This window comes from Pipistrellus kuhlii, unplaced genomic scaffold (genome assembly GCF_014108245.1).
Source record: "Pipistrellus kuhlii isolate mPipKuh1 unplaced genomic scaffold, mPipKuh1.p scaffold_m20_p_12, whole genome shotgun sequence".
NCBI lineage: Eukaryota > Metazoa > Chordata > Mammalia > Chiroptera > Vespertilionidae > Pipistrellus > Pipistrellus kuhlii.
The window spans coordinates 20,562,352-20,580,726 of record NW_023425427.1 but is presented as its reverse complement, the minus strand read 5'-3'; the positions used below and the strand labels follow the sequence as shown (position 1 = coordinate 20,580,726).

The 18,375-nt window shown below is 40.9% G+C and overlaps 1 protein-coding gene across 3 annotated transcripts in view; it reads left to right on the top strand.

Moving 5' to 3' along the window:
* Positions 1 to 18,375, top strand: part of NTRK2 (neurotrophic receptor tyrosine kinase 2) — a 307,987-nt gene that overhangs the window by 246,341 nt on the left and 43,271 nt on the right. For all 3 annotated transcript variants that reach the window (XM_036433649.2, XM_036433647.2, XM_045580081.1), the window contains one exon: positions 522 to 756. In XM_036433649.2, coding sequence (XP_036289542.1) covers positions 522 to 756 — 235 coding nt within the window. The remainder of the gene's footprint in view (positions 1 to 521; positions 757 to 18,375) is intronic.

The window sequence follows — 18,375 nt, the reverse complement described above, 5'->3', positions numbered from 1 at the left end:
AGGGCAGCTTGGAAACCATGCTCAGTTGCAGAGCAGGTGGGATCGGGGAGACCAGAGCTGCCAGCTCTGGCCCTGGTGGAGCACTCTGAAGGGATTGCCCTGGGTGGGGGGCGCTGGGCTGCAGTATGTGGCTGGGAGGGATGGAGGGTGTGGGCTTAATGACCCAATGCTCTAGAAGAGCCACACTCTGCCACCTGATTTTGATCTTGTTGTTGAGTTCTTGTTTGTTTGTTTTGCTTCAGCCACCTACTGCGTTCTAGAGTCAGGGGACTACTCCTGAAGCCCCTTAAACATGAACCTGTCTGTATGTTGGGGGTGAGCAGTACCACTCAGGCCCCCGTTGCCCTGGGAATTGTGGACTCTGTGGGAATGGAAGCCTTTTGAAGTATAACCGCGGGTGAAGCATCTTTCCCTTCTCTTTGTGCTAAGTCAGGCAGCGTTTTAGCACCAGTAGCTGATGGGGGACAAAGGGCCCCTCAGGCAAAGAGTTCCCCCAGCAACTTCTTCTGTGTCCTCTGCAGGGCACACGGACCCGATGCCGGGCTGATGGCCGAAGGCAACCCGCCGACGGAGTTGACGCAGTCACAGATGCTGCACATTGCCCAGCAAATCGCAGCGGGCATGGTCTACCTGGCGTCCCAGCACTTCGTGCATCGAGACCTGGCCACCCGGAACTGCCTGGTCGGCGAGAACCTCCTGGTGAAAATCGGGGACTTTGGCATGTCCCGGGACGTGTACAGCACTGACTACTATAGGGTGAGTAGGCTGCACCCACCAGGACCCCAGGTCCTGGTTATAGTATTTGCTAGGGCTGCCGTGGACTCTGTGGCTTAAACAACTGATGTTTATTTTCTCAAAGTCCAAGATTAAGGTGACTGCAGGGTTGATTTATTCTAAGGTTTCTCTCCTTGATTTTCAGATAGTGCCTTTCCTCTGTATCCTCCCAGGGTTTTCCTCTGTGCATACACCACCTGGTGTCTCCAAGTGTCTGAATTTCCTTTCCTTATGTGAATACTAGTCAGATTGGTTTAGGGCCTTATTTTAACTCAATCACCTCCTGAAGGCCCAATCTCCAAGTACAGCTATATTCTATGGTTCTGAGGAGAGCACAGTTCGGTCTACAATATTATCCTGCACTTTCCACATCTTCCAGGTGTGTGATCTCACCATGAGGACAGTCCTCAGCCTGAGAATTTTGCCAGGGAAACCTGAGGGCCTGGAGAAATTCCTGGAGGGCTTGAAGTTAATGGATTTTGAGGTTTGCATTTGATTCTGTGAAATTATGTCTGAAGCCCTTGTTTGAGGTTTGACCTAAGATAAACCTGTTCATGGAAATGATGGTACCCCAGACCTTGGAAGTTCCCACAGGGAACCATCTTGGATGAAAGTGAATTAGCTGGTGGTGTCGCTGTGAGATGCAGGAAGCACCATCCTGCAGGTTTCTGAAGAGCCCCATCCAGTCCAGAAACTCTAAGGGGTTAATCATTCATATCCACCAATTACCAGCAATTGGCCTCTTTGGCATGCTAGATTTGCTAAATGTGATGTTGGAACCTGGGTCTGAAAGAAAAGGGATACTTCTGGAAACCTTGAAGTCCTGATTTTGAAAGCAAAGGTTTGGGTGTTCTACCACCTGAAAACCTCAATTCTGTTTTCTTGTTTTTCTGGAATTTCAAGGGGAGAAGAGAATAGGAAGGGGAAAAAGTAAATGTGCTGTGTGTATATAGCCTAAGAGGATAAAATGGATAGCATGACTAACTTACATAATAAGGTAGGTCAGGTGAAGAATGGGCCTCTCCTTGCCTTTCCTCTTCCCTTGATGATTTATTCATGAGGAGGAGCCTTCTAGTTTGTTTCCTGTAGTTCTGACTTCAGCCTCACTCACTCCAATGCCTCTGCACTTTAGCTGAGCCAACTTTGCTATGGTTAGTCTAATACAGTGATTTTCAACCTGCGTGGTACAGCATAGTGGAATGCCCCAAGAACTTTTAAAATATGCATACCTGACTCTGTAGAGTCTAGGGGTGTCGAACTCAATCAGAGAAGGGGCCAAAATCTAAAATTCAGCCTAAATCGAGGGCCGAATGGTTTACTGAACAGTCATAAACTGTCATTGTGATGGAAACGCAGCGGAGTGCAGTGATGACAGCGCGGTGCGGGCCACATTGCAAGGCCTGGCGGGACGGATTTGGCCCGCGGGCCTTGTGTTTGACACGTGCTGTAGACGCACTGACCTCTTTTCCCTTAGATGGTCAAATAAGAAATAACAACAACCCACACAACAATATCCATGTGATATGAATAAATCAAAATTACACCTTTTTTTTTTTATCAGATTGACAAATAATATAATACATATTTTTGATGTGCAACAGAATTTTAGTAATTAGTTCATGTGTGAGATTACAAGGCTGAAATTCACTGGTCTAAGACAAGGAGTTTATGGCCTTGGAGTACTGTATTTTCCTGTGTATAAGACAACCCACTAATTTTTACAGTTAAAACATAGGTTTAGGCTTATATTCACTGTATAAGACTACCCCCCTCTTCCGAGGCAACACCAGTTCTTTTTTTAATAGACCGCCTCTCTGACTCTGGCCAATCTGAGCAGACTTTTTACTAGAACACAGTGTAGCTTCGGATACAGAACATGTATAATTTGCATGCATAAAAAGCCTGCTTGGAGTGGCTGAGTTAGAGAGGTGATCTATTAAAAAAGAACTGGTGTTGCCTCGGAAGTGGAGGGTAGTCTTATACAGTGAATATAGGCCTAAACCTATGTTTTAACTGTAAAATTAGGGGGTCGTCTTATATGCCGGAAAATACAATATATTCTTCTGTAGATATTTTTGTGGTATGTTATTTTTTTTTCTTTGTCACTTCCATAGCCATTGTCCACATTTTATATAGCAAGGAGTGGAGACCAAAATTAAAAATAATTTTCTTGAGTGTATTTGTAGAAAATATAAGCATAATCTCAATTTCAAGTCATCAGATTGGAGCTTCAAAGAACCTGTCCTGAGTTTAGGGATGACTAGTTTGATCTAGATATCTTAAATGGGGGAGTGGAGTGTTATTATCTCCTCTGTCAGCTCTGCTTCTTTGGTGGCAGTTGGGGTAGGGGCCTCTCCCTGTCCTAGGGGAAAGAAAAACATGTGGTGTGTCCCAAAGGGAAAACTTTGCTGAACTTGATGAGCATCTAAGGGAGAAACACGTGACCCAAGCAACAGCTTTCTCTTTAACAGGAAGTTAACCAAGGTCTCAGAGTGTCTGGCACAAAGTAAGTGCCCAATAAATGTTTTCAGCTATATCACTATCCAAATCGATTATCCACCCAATTAAAAAATTGGCAAAGAATTGAAGTAGAGATGTCTCCAAAGAAAATACACAAATGGCCAATAAGCACATGAATCGATGCTCAATATCATTAGTCATTAGGAAAAGTAAATCAAAACCACAAGGAGATACCACTTTATATCCCCTGGGATGGCTGTAATAAAAAGACAGACAAAAACAAGTGTTAATGGGGATGTGGAGAAATTGGAACCCTTATCAACTGCTGGTGGGAATACAAAATGGTGCAACTGCTTTGGAAAACAGTTTGGCAGTTCTTCAAAATGTTCAACATAGAGTTACCATATAACCCAGAAATTCCATTCCTAGCTATATACCCAAGAGACTTAAAATCATATGTTCACACAAAAACTTGAACACAGTTGAAATAGCAACATTATTCATAATAGTTATAAAGTGAAAATAATTTAAGTGTTCATTGTTTGATGAATAGATAAACAAAAATTCATAGTTTGTACAGTGGAATATTATTGTATTTATTAATTAAAAGGAATGAAGTACTGACTCATATCACACATGGATGAACCTTGAAATAATTATGAAAATAAAGGAAGCCAGGCACAAAGATCACATATTATATGATTTCAATTTATATAAAATGCCCAGAATAGGCAAATCTATAGGGACAGAAGGTAGACTAGTAATTTCCAAAGGTAAGGGCAATGGAGAATGAAGAGTGACAGCTAGTAGATATGGACTTTATTTATGGGGTGATAAAATTTTTTTAGAATTGTATAATGGTTATTTATTTAGTATATTGACAAATACACTAAAAACCATTGAATGTGTACATTTAAAGGGTAAATATTATGTTATATAAATTATGTCCCAATTTTTTAAAACCTGAAAAAAGAAATTCTAGCCAAATAGTGACTTTGGATATAAGGAGTTAGTCTTGGTCATTTATCCTATCTAATAAAAGAGTAATATGCAAATTGACCCTACCTCCACTACACCTACGAGCCACTCCCATCAGCCAATCAGGACAGAATATGCACATTAACCCAACCAAGATGGCTGTGGCCACCGAGAAAGCAGGAAGCTTATGTTTCCCCGGCAATGGAGGAAGTCAAGCTTTCTGCCTGCCCTAGCTGGCCCAAACCTCCACTCAAGGCTACAAAGTTTCAATTATAGAAGATTAATAAATCCCATATCTCAGGGCTTGGGTCGCTGGGGGATGTGGCCAGCCTGCAAACCACCACAGGCCCCTTGTCCAGGCCACCCCATGCCCAAGGGAACCACACCCTTCAGGGAAAATCAGCCGTCCCCCACCCATGCACCAGACCTCTATCCTATCTAATACTATCTAATAAAAGAATGATATGCAAATTGACCATCACTCCAACACACACGATGGCTGCCCCCATTTGGTCAAAGATGACTTCCCCTATGTGGTCACAAGATGGCCACCACAAGATGGCCAGCAGGGGAGGGCAGTTGGGAGGGACCAGGGCTGCAAGGGAGGGCAGTTGGGGGTGATCAAGCCTGCAGGGGAGGGCAGTTAGGAGTGGCCAGGCTGGCAGAGGAGGGAAATTAGGGGCAACTGGGCCTGCAGGGAAGGAAAGTTGCAGGGAGGATGGGGCAGGCCTTAGGGGAGAGCAGTTGGGGCCAAACAGGCTGGCAGGGGAGCAATTAGGCATCAATCAGGCTGGCAAGGGAGTGGTTAGGAGGTGATCAGGCTAGCAGGCAGAAGTGGTTAGGGGCAATAAGGAAGGCAGGCAGGCAAACAATTGGGAGCCAGCAGTCCTGGATTGTGGATTGGGCCTAAACAGGCAGTTGGACATCCCTCGAGGAGTCCCAGATTAGAGAGGGTGCAGGCTGGACACCCAGTATCCCCCCCCCCCCATGCATGAATTTTGTGCACCAAGCCTCTAGTATATTATAAAAGCACTGTCACTTGTCATCTACCATATTTTATCATTTGTTTAAAAGAAAACCCTCCACTTAGATAACATATTCCTGAAGTACTTCCTTCTGAATTGATTGGAGATCTGAATTGATTAACTGTTAAATGTTCTTGGAACTATCCCAGTCATTAAGAAATGTGCTTGAGGTGCCACTTTACTCAGTCCTCCTACCCCACACCAGTTGCAGCTGCAGGGTTTGTAATGTTCACTTGGTTGTTTGTAATGTTCACTGAGGAGGAGGAAAAGAACCTATGTTGGCTCAGTTAAGGTGGGAAAAGTGAGTGAGGGATGTAAAATCTGGCAATGTGATAGTAGCCTAGAAAAACAAAACAACCTTCTCTAAAATTCAAATTGATGGCTTATCTTTTGGTTCCATGAAAGTATTTATCATCATTGAAATCCTTTGCAGAATATTTTTTTGCTTATTAAAACATCAAAAGCAGACCAGCTGGTGTGGCTCAGTAGTTGAGCATTGGCTTATGAATCAGAAGGTCATAGATTGATTCCTGATCAGGGCACATGTCCAAGTTGTAGACTCGATCCCCAGAAGGCAGCCAATCGACTCAATCCCCAGGAGGGGGTGTGCAGAAGGCAGCCAATCGATGATTCTCTCTCATCATTGATGTTTCTATCTCTCTGTCCCTCTTCCTCTCTGAAATCAACAAATAAATAAATAAATAAATAAACATCAAAAGCATATCAGTGGAGTCCATGCCATTGAGTTTGTCAGATGGACAAGCAGAGGCCGTTGCTCTGTGTTTCCAGGTGAACTCAGAACATTTCACAGCAGCTGTTTCCCAGAACACTTCGCTTTCACATTAGTTAACCTGTTGCATCATCTATGCGCTTGGCATTCGACCTCTCCCCACCAGGGTGCCTCTTCATCTTCTCTGTCATAGCAGCTGGGAAATGTGTTCTCCTTATAGTTCAGGTTTTTCATTTGCATGCACCTTTTCTTCTTATTCTCCTCTGGTCTTCACCCTCCAAGATGACAAGCTTCGTTAGCTGATGTGGTTGGTCCTTAGCTATGTTAAACGCCCTTTCTGCCATAGTAATGGGGGAGGATTTTTGTGTTAGCCAAGGGTATTTTATATAGAAGGATGGTGATTAGGCCTGGAGTCAAATTTATTGAGGAGTAACATGCCCCTTGTCTTTAAGCAAGAACCAGTCCCACTGGCAGCCCAAGTCTTCTGCTCATAGTGGCTCATGAGCAGCATTGTGGGGTGACCACAGCCCTGTGCAAACTGGGGCAGCAGGGGCAGGTGGCAGCTGCTCTTCCATCATGGAAACAGCTGCCTCAAGGCCTCCACCCTGTTGCAGCTGAGCTAATTATATCTTCCCAATGAAGGAAGAAATTGGAATGCTACATTTGCATGGGAACCAGCCTGATTTGGTAGGTCCAAAATTACTCTAGCATTTATGCTCTCTGAATTGTTTTAATTAGCAGCTCTGCAGTACTTGTCTTTTATTTCGTTTTTATTCCTTCCCACCACTGGCAAAAACTGATGTTTAAGAAACATCTGAACCAGGGTTCTGTCACATTCTGCCTATGACAGACCTAGGATCTCACTCTACATGGTCATTACTGTGCCACAGTGGATCCATTGAAATTTCCCTAATATGCACTTTGGTGGTTTTCACTGTTTGGGTCTGACATGTGCTTAAAATGAATGTGATCTGTTAGTGAATAGAGAGCCCCAACCTCTGAAATCCTAGTTTTTATGTCTTGTTCTCCTTTGGGCTTTAGTTTTAAGTGGGATGGTAAGAAATTCTATCCTTTAATTCATCTTCCACTTACGAAGGAAAAAAAAGAAGCAGAATAGGCAAGTTGATTTAGGGTGAACATTGAACAAAGTAAATGAATATAACTTGGCTAAACAAGGTTATGGTCAGAATCCTGATGTGTTAAAATGATATTAGTCCAAGAAATCATCTTGAGGTGCTCAATCCTGGTTTATTAGCTGCAGAGAGAAAAGAAAACAGGTTGTACTAAAATCAGCCAATAGAACAAGCAACACAAAGAACTAATTTGAACTTCAGGGCCTTTCCCTTCCCACTCTGGAGTAGTAGGGGTGATGGACTAAGAAATAAAGTCCTAAACCACAAAGAGGAGGAGAAGGCTTAGGTAATTTAAGAACCAAACAACCACATAAGAAATATTCAAGAGGTAACGTTCATACCTCTATATTTGAAAAAAGTATGCTTATTTTTAAAAGAATATTTTCTCATGTACTGTGAACATTTCTAGATAAGACAGGTAAGTATGCAGACTAGATAGAAGATAGATAGATAGATAGATAGATAGATAGATAGATAGAGATCTATCTTGACTCATTTCACAAATATTTTGAGTGTGTTCTTGTATAAAATGCCAATGTCATTTTCTCTGTGAGGAGTATCATTGCATTGCCATGTGAATGCCTGCTAATTCTTAAGAAGCAATTCCAGCTTCACCTGCTCCCTAACTTCTCCAAGCAGAGTAATTGCTCACAAAATTTGTGGTCTCTCAATACTTCATATAAATTGGCATTACAGCATAGAGCATGTTGTATCATGGAACTTAAGTTCATATATAAGTTTCTCACTAATATGAGAACAGGGAGAAGACAAGTCTAATACATCTTTGTATCCACACAGTCTGACTATACTAGGTGGTCAATCAGTGATTGTTAAACACTGTTCCCAGCAGGAAAAGCCTTTATGAATGAGTCTGCTTTGCCATGTGGATGAATACAGAAGATACTCAGCTTCACAGTGGGCCTGGTTCTGAGGTTAAAAGCACTGACTTCAGGAAATAAAACTAGAGATACAGGGACATTTTGATCTCGGACAATTTCTTTTCAATGGAGAGCTCAGAGCTACAACTTACTTGCACATATACTATAGTAGAAAAGCTTCCTTTGGTATACTCTTCCTAGAGCCCCTAAAATCCATGCACAGTGTTCACTTTAAGAGACAACACAATCTCTTCCTGGAATAATAATGTCCTCAAAGTCATTACCTCTCTTTGAATGTGTCATTTCTTATCTTCCCCTTTAATGTATAACACTTACATGATGATTCTTAACATTCACATGAGCAATTATAGACAGTTCTGTTTTTGCAGTATTTTGATTAAACTGGACCCAGAAACATAAGTGTTTATTTATTTTATGAAATCATTCTCCATTTATGTACTATATAACACAGAGAAAGCACAGTTGAGAGGAACCTGCCAGGGAGAAATCAGAACATCGAGTTCAGACTAATTCTATATTAAACTAGATTTGCATAAATTGTTTCAAGATTCTAAATTGGCTTAGTTTGTGTTCAAGGCTTCCTAAGAATCTTTTCCATATGCTTTGGAGTTACAACAATGTGGGTGAGTGTTCTTTCACTCATTCATTCATTCAGCACACATTTATTAAACAGCTACTAAGTGCTAGATGCTGTAATAGATACTAAAGGAATCCAGATAAAAATAAGACACGTGGGCTGTGACTTGAGGCAGTTTTCAGACTTGCGTCAATGTGATAAGTGCAGGAATAGATAAGTACTGGCAACCCTAAAGAGGAGGCCACCAGCCTACTTTGGGAAATCAGAGTAGGGTTCACAGAGTTGAGGCATTTGAGCTGGAAATTAAGATACAAACCCTAAATTGTTCTATTGGCAAAAAGGCTCTGAGCCAGGAGGGGAAGGAGACATTCTTGGCATAGGGGGCAACATATGAAAAGAGATGGCAGTATAAACATCACAGGATGTGTGGCCAGGGAATGGGACTCTGTTGCATGCATCTGAGATAACAAAGTAGGCTCCTTAGGCTATTATCAGATTTCACAGGGGCCTGTTTGCCATGCCAAAGACTTTGGACTTGGTCCTTTTGGCAATGGGAAGCCACCAAAAGTTTTTATGCCAGAAAGTGACATATCAGATTGTATTATATCGGCTTATGAAAATAGATCCACCCAACAGATTCCCATATCCCCATTCCTGCCCATCTTTGATTGGCCTAGAGCACATGTGTCAAACACAAGGCCCGCGGGCCAAATCCGTCCTGCCAGGCCTTGCAATGAGGCCCGCACCGCGCTGTCATCACTGCACTCCGCTGCGTTTCCATCACAATGACAGTTTATGACTGTTCAGGTAACCATTTGGCCCGCGATTTAGGCTGGATTTTAGATTTTGGCCCCTTCTCTGATTGAGTTCGACACCTCTAGCCTAGAGCAGTGTCCCTCAAACTGGTCTATGAACTGTCAGTGGCTGTTCACCAACAAAAGAGATATGGGATCACTAGGTGAACAATAGTCCCCTTACTATAGTCCTCAGAGTCTGTATTACTGTGCTGTGTGGTCTTTCAGGACAGGCTATAGAAAGTGGCCACGGCCAGCAAGGAAGAATTGGCCTGAAGAACCTTTGCCCAAGCCCCTGGTCCTATCATTGCTCTTTGTTCCTCTGTATATAATGCATCTTTTTTTTTTTTTCCCCTCAGACATCTTTAAAATGGTCTCCTTATATTACTGGTCTTGAGCAATTTTATTATATGTGATTTGGTATACTCTTATTCCTATTCTTGTGCTTAGATTTCTTAGATTTGTGGGCTTATAGTTGTCATCAAGTTGAATTTTTAAAAATCATTATTGTTCAAATATTTATTCTGTTTTCCCTATATACTAGCTAGAAATTCCATTTTCACTTATATTAAGCTGCTTAAAGCTTGCTCATGGCTCACTGAGTTCTTTTTATGTTTTTTTTTTTTAATGTTTCTATTTGGATAGTTTCTACTACTCTGTCTTCAACTTCCTTTAGCCTTTCTTCTGCAATATTTAGCTTTTTTATTATTTTTTTATTTGTACCATGTATGTCAGTCTTGGATCAATATCCACTGATTAATTTCTCTTCTCATTATGGATCATATTTTCCTGTTGCTTTGTATGCCTGTAAATTTAGATTGAATGCTAGACATATGTATTCCCAAACGTATTTTTAATTATTTCAGAGGGGAAGGGAGAGGGAGAGAGAGATAGATATATCAATGATGAGAGAGAATCATTGATTGGCTGCCTCCTGCATGCCCCATACTGGGGATCGAGTCTGCAACCTAGGCACGTGCCCTTGACCAGAGTCAAACCTGAGACTCTTTGGTCTACAGACTGATGCTCTATCCACTGAATCAACCAGGGCCCAAACATATTTTTGAGCTTTGTTTTGGAGTGTGATTATAGTGCCTTGAAGCAGTTTGATCTTTTGGTGTGTTGCTATTAATATTAGGCAGTACCAGACCAGTGGTTACTTTAGAATTAATGATTCCCTAGTACCTAGGCATAAACTACTGAGTACTCAATTCCCCCTGAATCATGAGGATTTTACTCTGCTTCATGGGAACAGCATTAGTCCTGGTTCTGTGTAAACACTGGGCACTATTTTCATTGATCCTTTTTGGATCGTTCTTCCCCAGGCACAGATAGTGTCCTCACATACATGCACTGATCAATGCTCATTTGAATACTTGAGGAGCACCCTCTACAGATCTCCAGAGTTCTCTCTTCTCTGGTATTCTGTCATTTCCACTCTAGCCACCTTGGTCTCCCCAGGCTCTCAACTCTGTCTTTTCAAATTATGGAACATACTGGACTCCACCTTGGTTCCCTGCTCTATCTTTTTCATGAATTAATGTTGGTGTTCATAGGAGTCACTACAATTATTTCTTATCTATTGAGGATTATTGTCCTTCATTGCTTGTTATCTGGTATCTTGAATAATTGTTTTATAGTTAAGCCATGTTTTGGCTGTTTCAGGTGAGAAGGCAAATCTCTTTCCTGTTACTCCACTTTGCCCAGAAGTAATAGCCAGTTGCCATCTCTGTTGGTAATAAACATGTTGTTTGAAAAATCTATCAGTGAACCATTTATAAACTGCAATAGAGAAAAGATGTTCTCTCATCTTTTTAGAATAGCAACTCCCTGTGAAGACTCCCCTCTTTTTAATTAAATAACTTACATTTATATAATACTTCTACAATTAAAGTTTTCCTGCTTGCACAAGATTATTACTTAAGCAGGAGAGTAGATTTTCTTCATCTCCAGTGAATATTGAGCAGGAGGAAATTATCTTAGCTTTTCTGCTACCTCTGAGAGATTCCCCAGGCTCCAAACGTGAATTGGTTCAAGAAGACATTGGAGAAAGATGTGTGGACAGAATATTAATAATGCTTTACGCATTTCACATTTTCCCCAGTCTTTGTCCTTTGGTCAGGGACTGAACACCTTGGATGGATAAATGACTGAATTAATTCAAGATGGTATGATCTTTCTTAGCCAGGCCTCTTCAATATGTAGATACTGAGTGAGATATGTTCTATTCCCCAAAGAAAACCTCAAATCTTCTGGGGAGTAGAAATAAATGAATTACTGATTCTAGGTAGTGTGACACATGTTATGAAGACTATAAATAAATTTATTTTTTACTGGCAGGTGAGATAAAATCTGGAAAATTCTTTGAAAGAAATAATATTAACCTAGGTCTTAAAGGCAGAATTACAGATGGGATATTGTTGAACTGAAAGACTATTGTGAATGAATGAAGTTATAAACAAGACCAGATGGCGTGATTATAAGTGCTTCTTGGGGAGAATGTTTACCTTCACATTGTGTCCTCCATCATGCCTCATGATGCTAGGCACTTCTAGGTTCTTACTGATTATAATTGACCTAAAGGAGGTTCCAAAGAAGATTGTATCATATTCTTCTTGAAAGTCTTTGAAACTGAACGTACTATCCACCGTACTGGATCTTCCAAATGGAGACCACTCCTAAGTCAAACATATCTTGTCTTCATCACTCAACTCTCAATGAAATTTTCCTAGAATTCTATCCTCATGTAGTTATTTCCTATTTCTGCTTGGTCTGTTAGTCCAGATATGAAGAACTATAAAAGCCCTTATGCATTCACTTTTTATTGTATACAGATGTTGAATTACAGCATTCTGCATCTGAAACATGATGTTATATAGCAATTTTACCTTAATTTAAAAAGAAAACTTCAACAGATTGTTACAACCTGATATTAGACATTTATAAAGACATTTAAAACACTAGGGTGGGTCCCCTGCAGATCTGCAGCAGCCTCTCTGGATGATCATTCCACGGGTTGTCATGAGAACTTAGTTCAGGCACTTAACCTGAGGAATGCTACCTTCCAGATGAAAACAAATTCCACAGTGGGCTCCACTCAGAGAATTTTCAAACACAAAGTTGCTTGTGATATGAGACAACTTACCAAGTTCTTTTCATGCTAATGAAGGCAGAACAGTGTTACTTTACCTAGTACTAGAAGCACCTCTTACTATTAGGTACCCAAGCTTGACTGCTCTTCTGAATAGCTTGGAGTGCTTTCTTCAAAATCTTGATTACTAGGTCTCACCATAGATACACTGATTCAGTATCTTTGGGGATGTGAATGGGAGTTTATGTTTTTAATGAGTTTCTTAGGTGAGTCTGATGTGCAGTCAAATTTAATTGGCCCTACACAGCAGCATTTACAGAATTAGCTAAGGACATAACATAATCTCATCTATGCTAAGATTCAAGTGGTAACATTATAAAAGATCTTAATTCCCAAGTTGCAAAACAAGTAAGATGCAGTTAACTTTTTTAAAGCTTGATCCCTTATTTGCCTGATGGAGATGGTATTACAGTAATTAATGGATTTTTTAGGACCTCCCATGGGAATGACACTTTGAATTTTAGCCATTATTACATTCTCCTTACCATCAGAGCCTAGATTCATTGAACCATGGCATTTCTAAGATATTACTTGAGGCTCTCTCCTCTCCTCCTAGGTGGTAAGCATGGCTCATTCTCTAGCTAAGCTTTATGAAAGACACCACAAGGCTAGAGGGGTGGGGGATTGGGAATAGAAGAAGCAGCAGGTTCAAACTGATGTGACAAGTTCCTGGACAAGCCAATAGCAGAACAGGGATGCCTCCCTCCTGCAGGGAGCCAGGGCTCCCTAGCAGTCTGGCAGTCTCGGCAGACCCCTGCTGGCCTTCCCTGTCACTGCATGGTTGTGTATCTGTGTGGGTGACTGCTGGAGGCCCTGCCCAGGAAAAGCAAGAAAAGGCTTGTGAGGAGTCAAACAGCTTGTCAAGGTATCCTTGTGGGTGTCTATATTGAAGTGTCACAGTATGAAGGCATTTTATTAGCAGCTATTTTAGAATCCTAACACTGAAATGGAACAGTTTCTTCCCTACATGGCACTTCCAGGCTGGCTTCCTCCCTCACAGCCCTATGACAGCAGCAGCAATCTCCTGGGGGTGGAGAACATGACGCTGGGTTCCTTAAACAGCAGAGCCTGGCTATGTGGCCCACGCCCTCAGCCCTGGAGATAATTTGGTTCATTCACATGTTGCTGATGACGGGGATACGGCAGCGGAGGCTGAGGAGGATTTGAGGCTCTAGCTCCGCCCTTGCATGCAGCACAGAAACCTTCCTGGGTTTTGCAAGGCTTTTTAAAACTATTTATGCTCAATTTTAAGGGCAAAGGGGAAGCATTCAGCCCAAGGTGAAATGACAGAGGGAGTTAAGCCATCTGCAGCTACCACAAATGCTTGAATTCTTCCCAGCTCTTTGAGGGAAAGTCATGAATTTCTTCTGGAAAAAGCATTTGGCTTTATTGTAGGAAACAGTTGTGACCTTAAAAGACTCATGTTAATGTCTTAGGGGGTTGATGTTGGGTCTTGTAAGAAAGACTAACGTTTATCGGCCTCCTTTTATACATCAGCTTGATGTATAACCTTCTTAACCATATTTAACAATATACAGATGAGATGAGAAGAAGAATCAGAGAAAGCAGGTCACTTTCTTGGGGTACCGTAGCTTATCCAGGTGGCAGAGCTAGCACCTGAACCTGTTCTCAAGCATGAAAGCTATGCTTTCCCACCCTGAACCTCCCCAATGCCCTCAACACAATCTCGGCTCCTCTAGTCTTCTCCTTGGGAAATGGAGAAGAGTCGCCTGGAGGATTCTCTGCCCTTAGTGGTCATTACAGGTCCATTTGGGATATGAGATCACTGTACAGGACAAAGTCCTATAGCTTTATTGGCTGATGGAGGAAAAGGAATACCTTAAATTTCAGAACCATGACCTTTGTAATTGGAAAAGTGCCTCAGAAACAGCCAGTTTGACCTTCTTAAGGAAGAAACTTGGATTCTTTCAACACTCCGCGACTGGCTAGTATGCTGAGGAATAGGATACCAGCAGACAGCAGACCTGGAGCTACTCTCACCTACAATGTGTATGCAGTGTTCTGAAAATATCTAACATCTCTGAACCTTACTTTCCATCCTGCAAAAGAGCAAGCAAGTCTGCTCTGCCTGCTACTCAGTGCTGTCTTAAAGCCCCCATGGGACGTGTGAATTATATATAGTATGTATATAAGTTATTGTTGTTGTTGTTGGTGGTGGTGGTGGTGGTGAACAGGGATAAGGTCGAATCCTGTGGCATATGCTAGGCTCTGCCTTCCATGTTTAGAGGAAAGCTCTCTTGGATAAATATCCCTGAGTCTGGGATGGGTTCTGATCTTTATAGAATAGTCTCTGAGAGTTGCCTTCAGGGCACATATATGGGCCATCACTCTCTTTATCTCTTCACGTCTCCTGAATTTGTGATGTACACTCCACAGGTGTTTTTCAACCACTCTTTTCTTTATAATTAATGATAATTACTTTTACTTATTTATTATTGATGAGAGAGAGAAAGAGAGAAAGAGAGATAGAGATAGAGAGAGAGAGAGAGAGAGAGAGAGAGAGGAAGAAAGAAAGAAAACATCAGTTTGTGTTCCAATTATTTATGCATGCATTGGTTGGTTCTTGTATGTGCCCTGACCAGGGATTGAATCCGCAACCTTGGTATATCAGGATGATATTCCATCCAGCTGAGCTACCTGGCCAGGGTTATAGCCATTCTCCATACATTATTGGTCAACCCTCCTAGCTAGAGTGATGTGGCTGAAGTTTTTGAGGTCAAAGGACTTCCCTAATCCATACTGCCTGCTGATCTGGACTGTGTTTCTTATACTAAGCTATGCATTTAAAGACAATTTTAGCTGCCACCACAGAATGCACATTTTAATATTCCGTGTGATATGGTTTGTTTGTCTCTTGGAGGTTAGTCCAGAACTATCACTTGTTTACCTTTTGTCAGCCATTATGAGTCATAACTATCTGTCCGGGCATGAAACGCATGTCATAATGGGGTACCTCATGACATTAGCCACACACACTGTAGCACAAGTTGAACTTGGATAACACAGACAGGGCTCTGTGCCCTTCAGCAGCCTGATGAAGCCTAGAGACTCTTTCCTTAAATAAGGCTTTAAATATGCAAAATAAATTGCAAAGAGTTACAAAAGAGCATTGTCACATTAAAGTACACATTAGAGAGTGTTAAATATGTGGTTTTGTTAAAACATTAAATGAGATTTGATGGCAGATCTAATAACCCCTGTAATTTCAAAGTAGCAAACATAAATGATGTTTTGAGATAACTGCAACCATAATGTGATACGAAAATAACTGATTTCCACAGGTGACAACTTCACATATTCAGCTGATACTCCAGTGGAGACAGAGCCAAGTGAAGAGAATTAGAAGCTATTTAAGAGGAAAAATTGTAAGACCTAGTGGTGGATTGGGCAGGGAAAGTGCAAAGTAGAGGAAGAAGTTGAGGATGTGAAATAGATTTCTGATTGGCACAATCAGAAAAATGATGAAATCATTTTGGAATGTGCTGGGGAGAGACTAAGAATTCAGTTTGGCATTGAATTCGAGGTAATTTTACTAGTAAGTCATCAATAGTTCAGGATATATTTAAAAAGTAAGAGAACACTCAGAGAAGGGTGATCAATAAGTCTGGATAGGCTAGGGAACTGGGGGCATTGGGATGAGAGAAAGGAAGACCTATATGTGAACAAATTAGCTGTCGTCTGCTGTGGGACTGTTGTGTAGAAGTTCATGAAGTGGGTTTGGCACAGTATAAACAGGGACTGCCTAAGAGAACTATGACATGGGCTTCCTTGTCAGGAAGAGTTCCTTGTCACTGGAGGGCAGTGTCCAAGCATAGGCTTCCCATCCTCCATGACACTATAGAAGGGGCTCAGTGTTTTGTAACTTGTGAAACCCAGTAATGTTATGGAGAGGCTTCAGTAATTGATTTGATAAACAGCTGATGTAAATGTCATGCACTTATGGCCAATAATAACCAGCCCCCCATTAATGAAACTACTAATATTAAGTACCTTATTGCCATTTATAAAAACTAGTAGAAACCAACTTGTTCAGGTAGGTTGTATACAAGATTTTAAAATATTGGGCAACAGCAAAACTTTCATGTTGTTTTTCTTGTTTGTTTGATTTATAATATATAAATGTGATCAATTTGAAGCTTTAGAAATAAATTCATACTAATATGAGGTATGTTCATTTAATTTAGTTTGAGGGGTTTTATTTTTTTATTTTTTTAAAATATATTTTATTGATTTTGTACAGAGAGGAAGGGAGAGAGATACAGAGGTAGAAACATCGATGAGAGAGAGTCATCCATCAGCTGCCTCTTGCACACCCCCTACTGGGGATATGCCCACAACCAAGGTACATGCCCTTGACCGGAATCGAACCCAGGACCCTTCAGTCCCCAAGCCGATGCTCTATCCATTGAGCCAAACCGGTCTTGGCGAGGGGTTTTATTTTAAGATTGTATATGCTGTAGATAACTTGTAAAGACTTTTGTAACTCAAAGATTCCATGATTTTTATTATGATAATTAACATCAGCTACCATATTCTCATTTCTGTCAATTACTTTAGCCCAGACATAAAGACTATCACCAGAATAGGTCCTCTGTGCAAAGGGAGAAATTTACAAAGTACTTTGTTTCCAGAATCAAATATGGCTCTAACTTTCTCTATGCTCTCCAATATGCCCTCATTCTACAACTCTCTGCTTCTTTCAAACTTGCCAAACTTCATCTGAGCTCTCCAAGCATTGATTATATGTGCATGGACTTTGCTAAAAAAAAGTTTGAAGCACCGTATCTCATTATACTTAAGACATAATTGCTTAAGTAGCATAAAGACATTGCTCAATAGTTTCTCCATGTCATAGAGAAGAGAATGCCCAAATGTTCATGGCTTTGAAGCACAACTGACTGTGAATAATAAAGTGGCAGCACTTAAGAGACAAAAGGGGAAATGGTAAGCAAATCAGAAAACCCAGAGAATGTTTGATTCAACTTTTTACCAGATGACTGCTTCACTATTCTCCAAACTTTCAGAAAAACTTACCAACTTTCCAGGAAAGAGAACATTCACTTGGCCATAACAGTGTTTCCTAGTTGCTCATTCATGCAGTGAAAGAGAAATGAATAGGAATATGGTGGTCATTTTCAGTCCCTTGCTTAACATTCCAAGTTCCTCATTCCCAAAAATATATACCTCAAAACCCTTTCAAAGGAGAAACAACATTAGCTTGCTAAAAAATACAATACTCCTATTATTAATAAGGTCAACTGTCTTGTGTCCTAAATAATGATTTATATGAATTAAGTGCCTCCTGTGTGATCTGCATGTCGTCTGGGCAAACCTGAACCTCCTTGGGCCTCAGTGTGTAGGTCTCAATTGTGAAATGAAGATAGTGTTTGGATCAGGTGACTTCTGAAGTCCTTTAGCTTTAAAACTCTAAGGTCAAGTCCCAATTCCACTGAATTAAATAAAAATATTTTCTGCATAGAGAAGACTTAACGTCAATTCTGAGAGAATTTACGAATCTATTAGCAAACAAACAGCACAAAGCCACAGCTATGTTCTTCTAAAGGAGGTGACATTTTACTTAGTGGTATTTTTTTTTAATGTGTCTCTTTGTTCCCTGCTCATCAACCAACACTCCTGAATCATTCAGAATTTTTTTCTGATGCATTTCTTTCCTGGCCTTACAGATAAGAAGATTGAGTGATTTCTTCTACCTTTTCTCTCTTAGAGGAATGTCCCTATAGTTGTTAAAGAAGCTTATTAATTTATTAGCCCTATGCCAACTTTTCTGGTTTCTTTATCTTAGGTATACGTGTGCATGAAATACATAAAATGA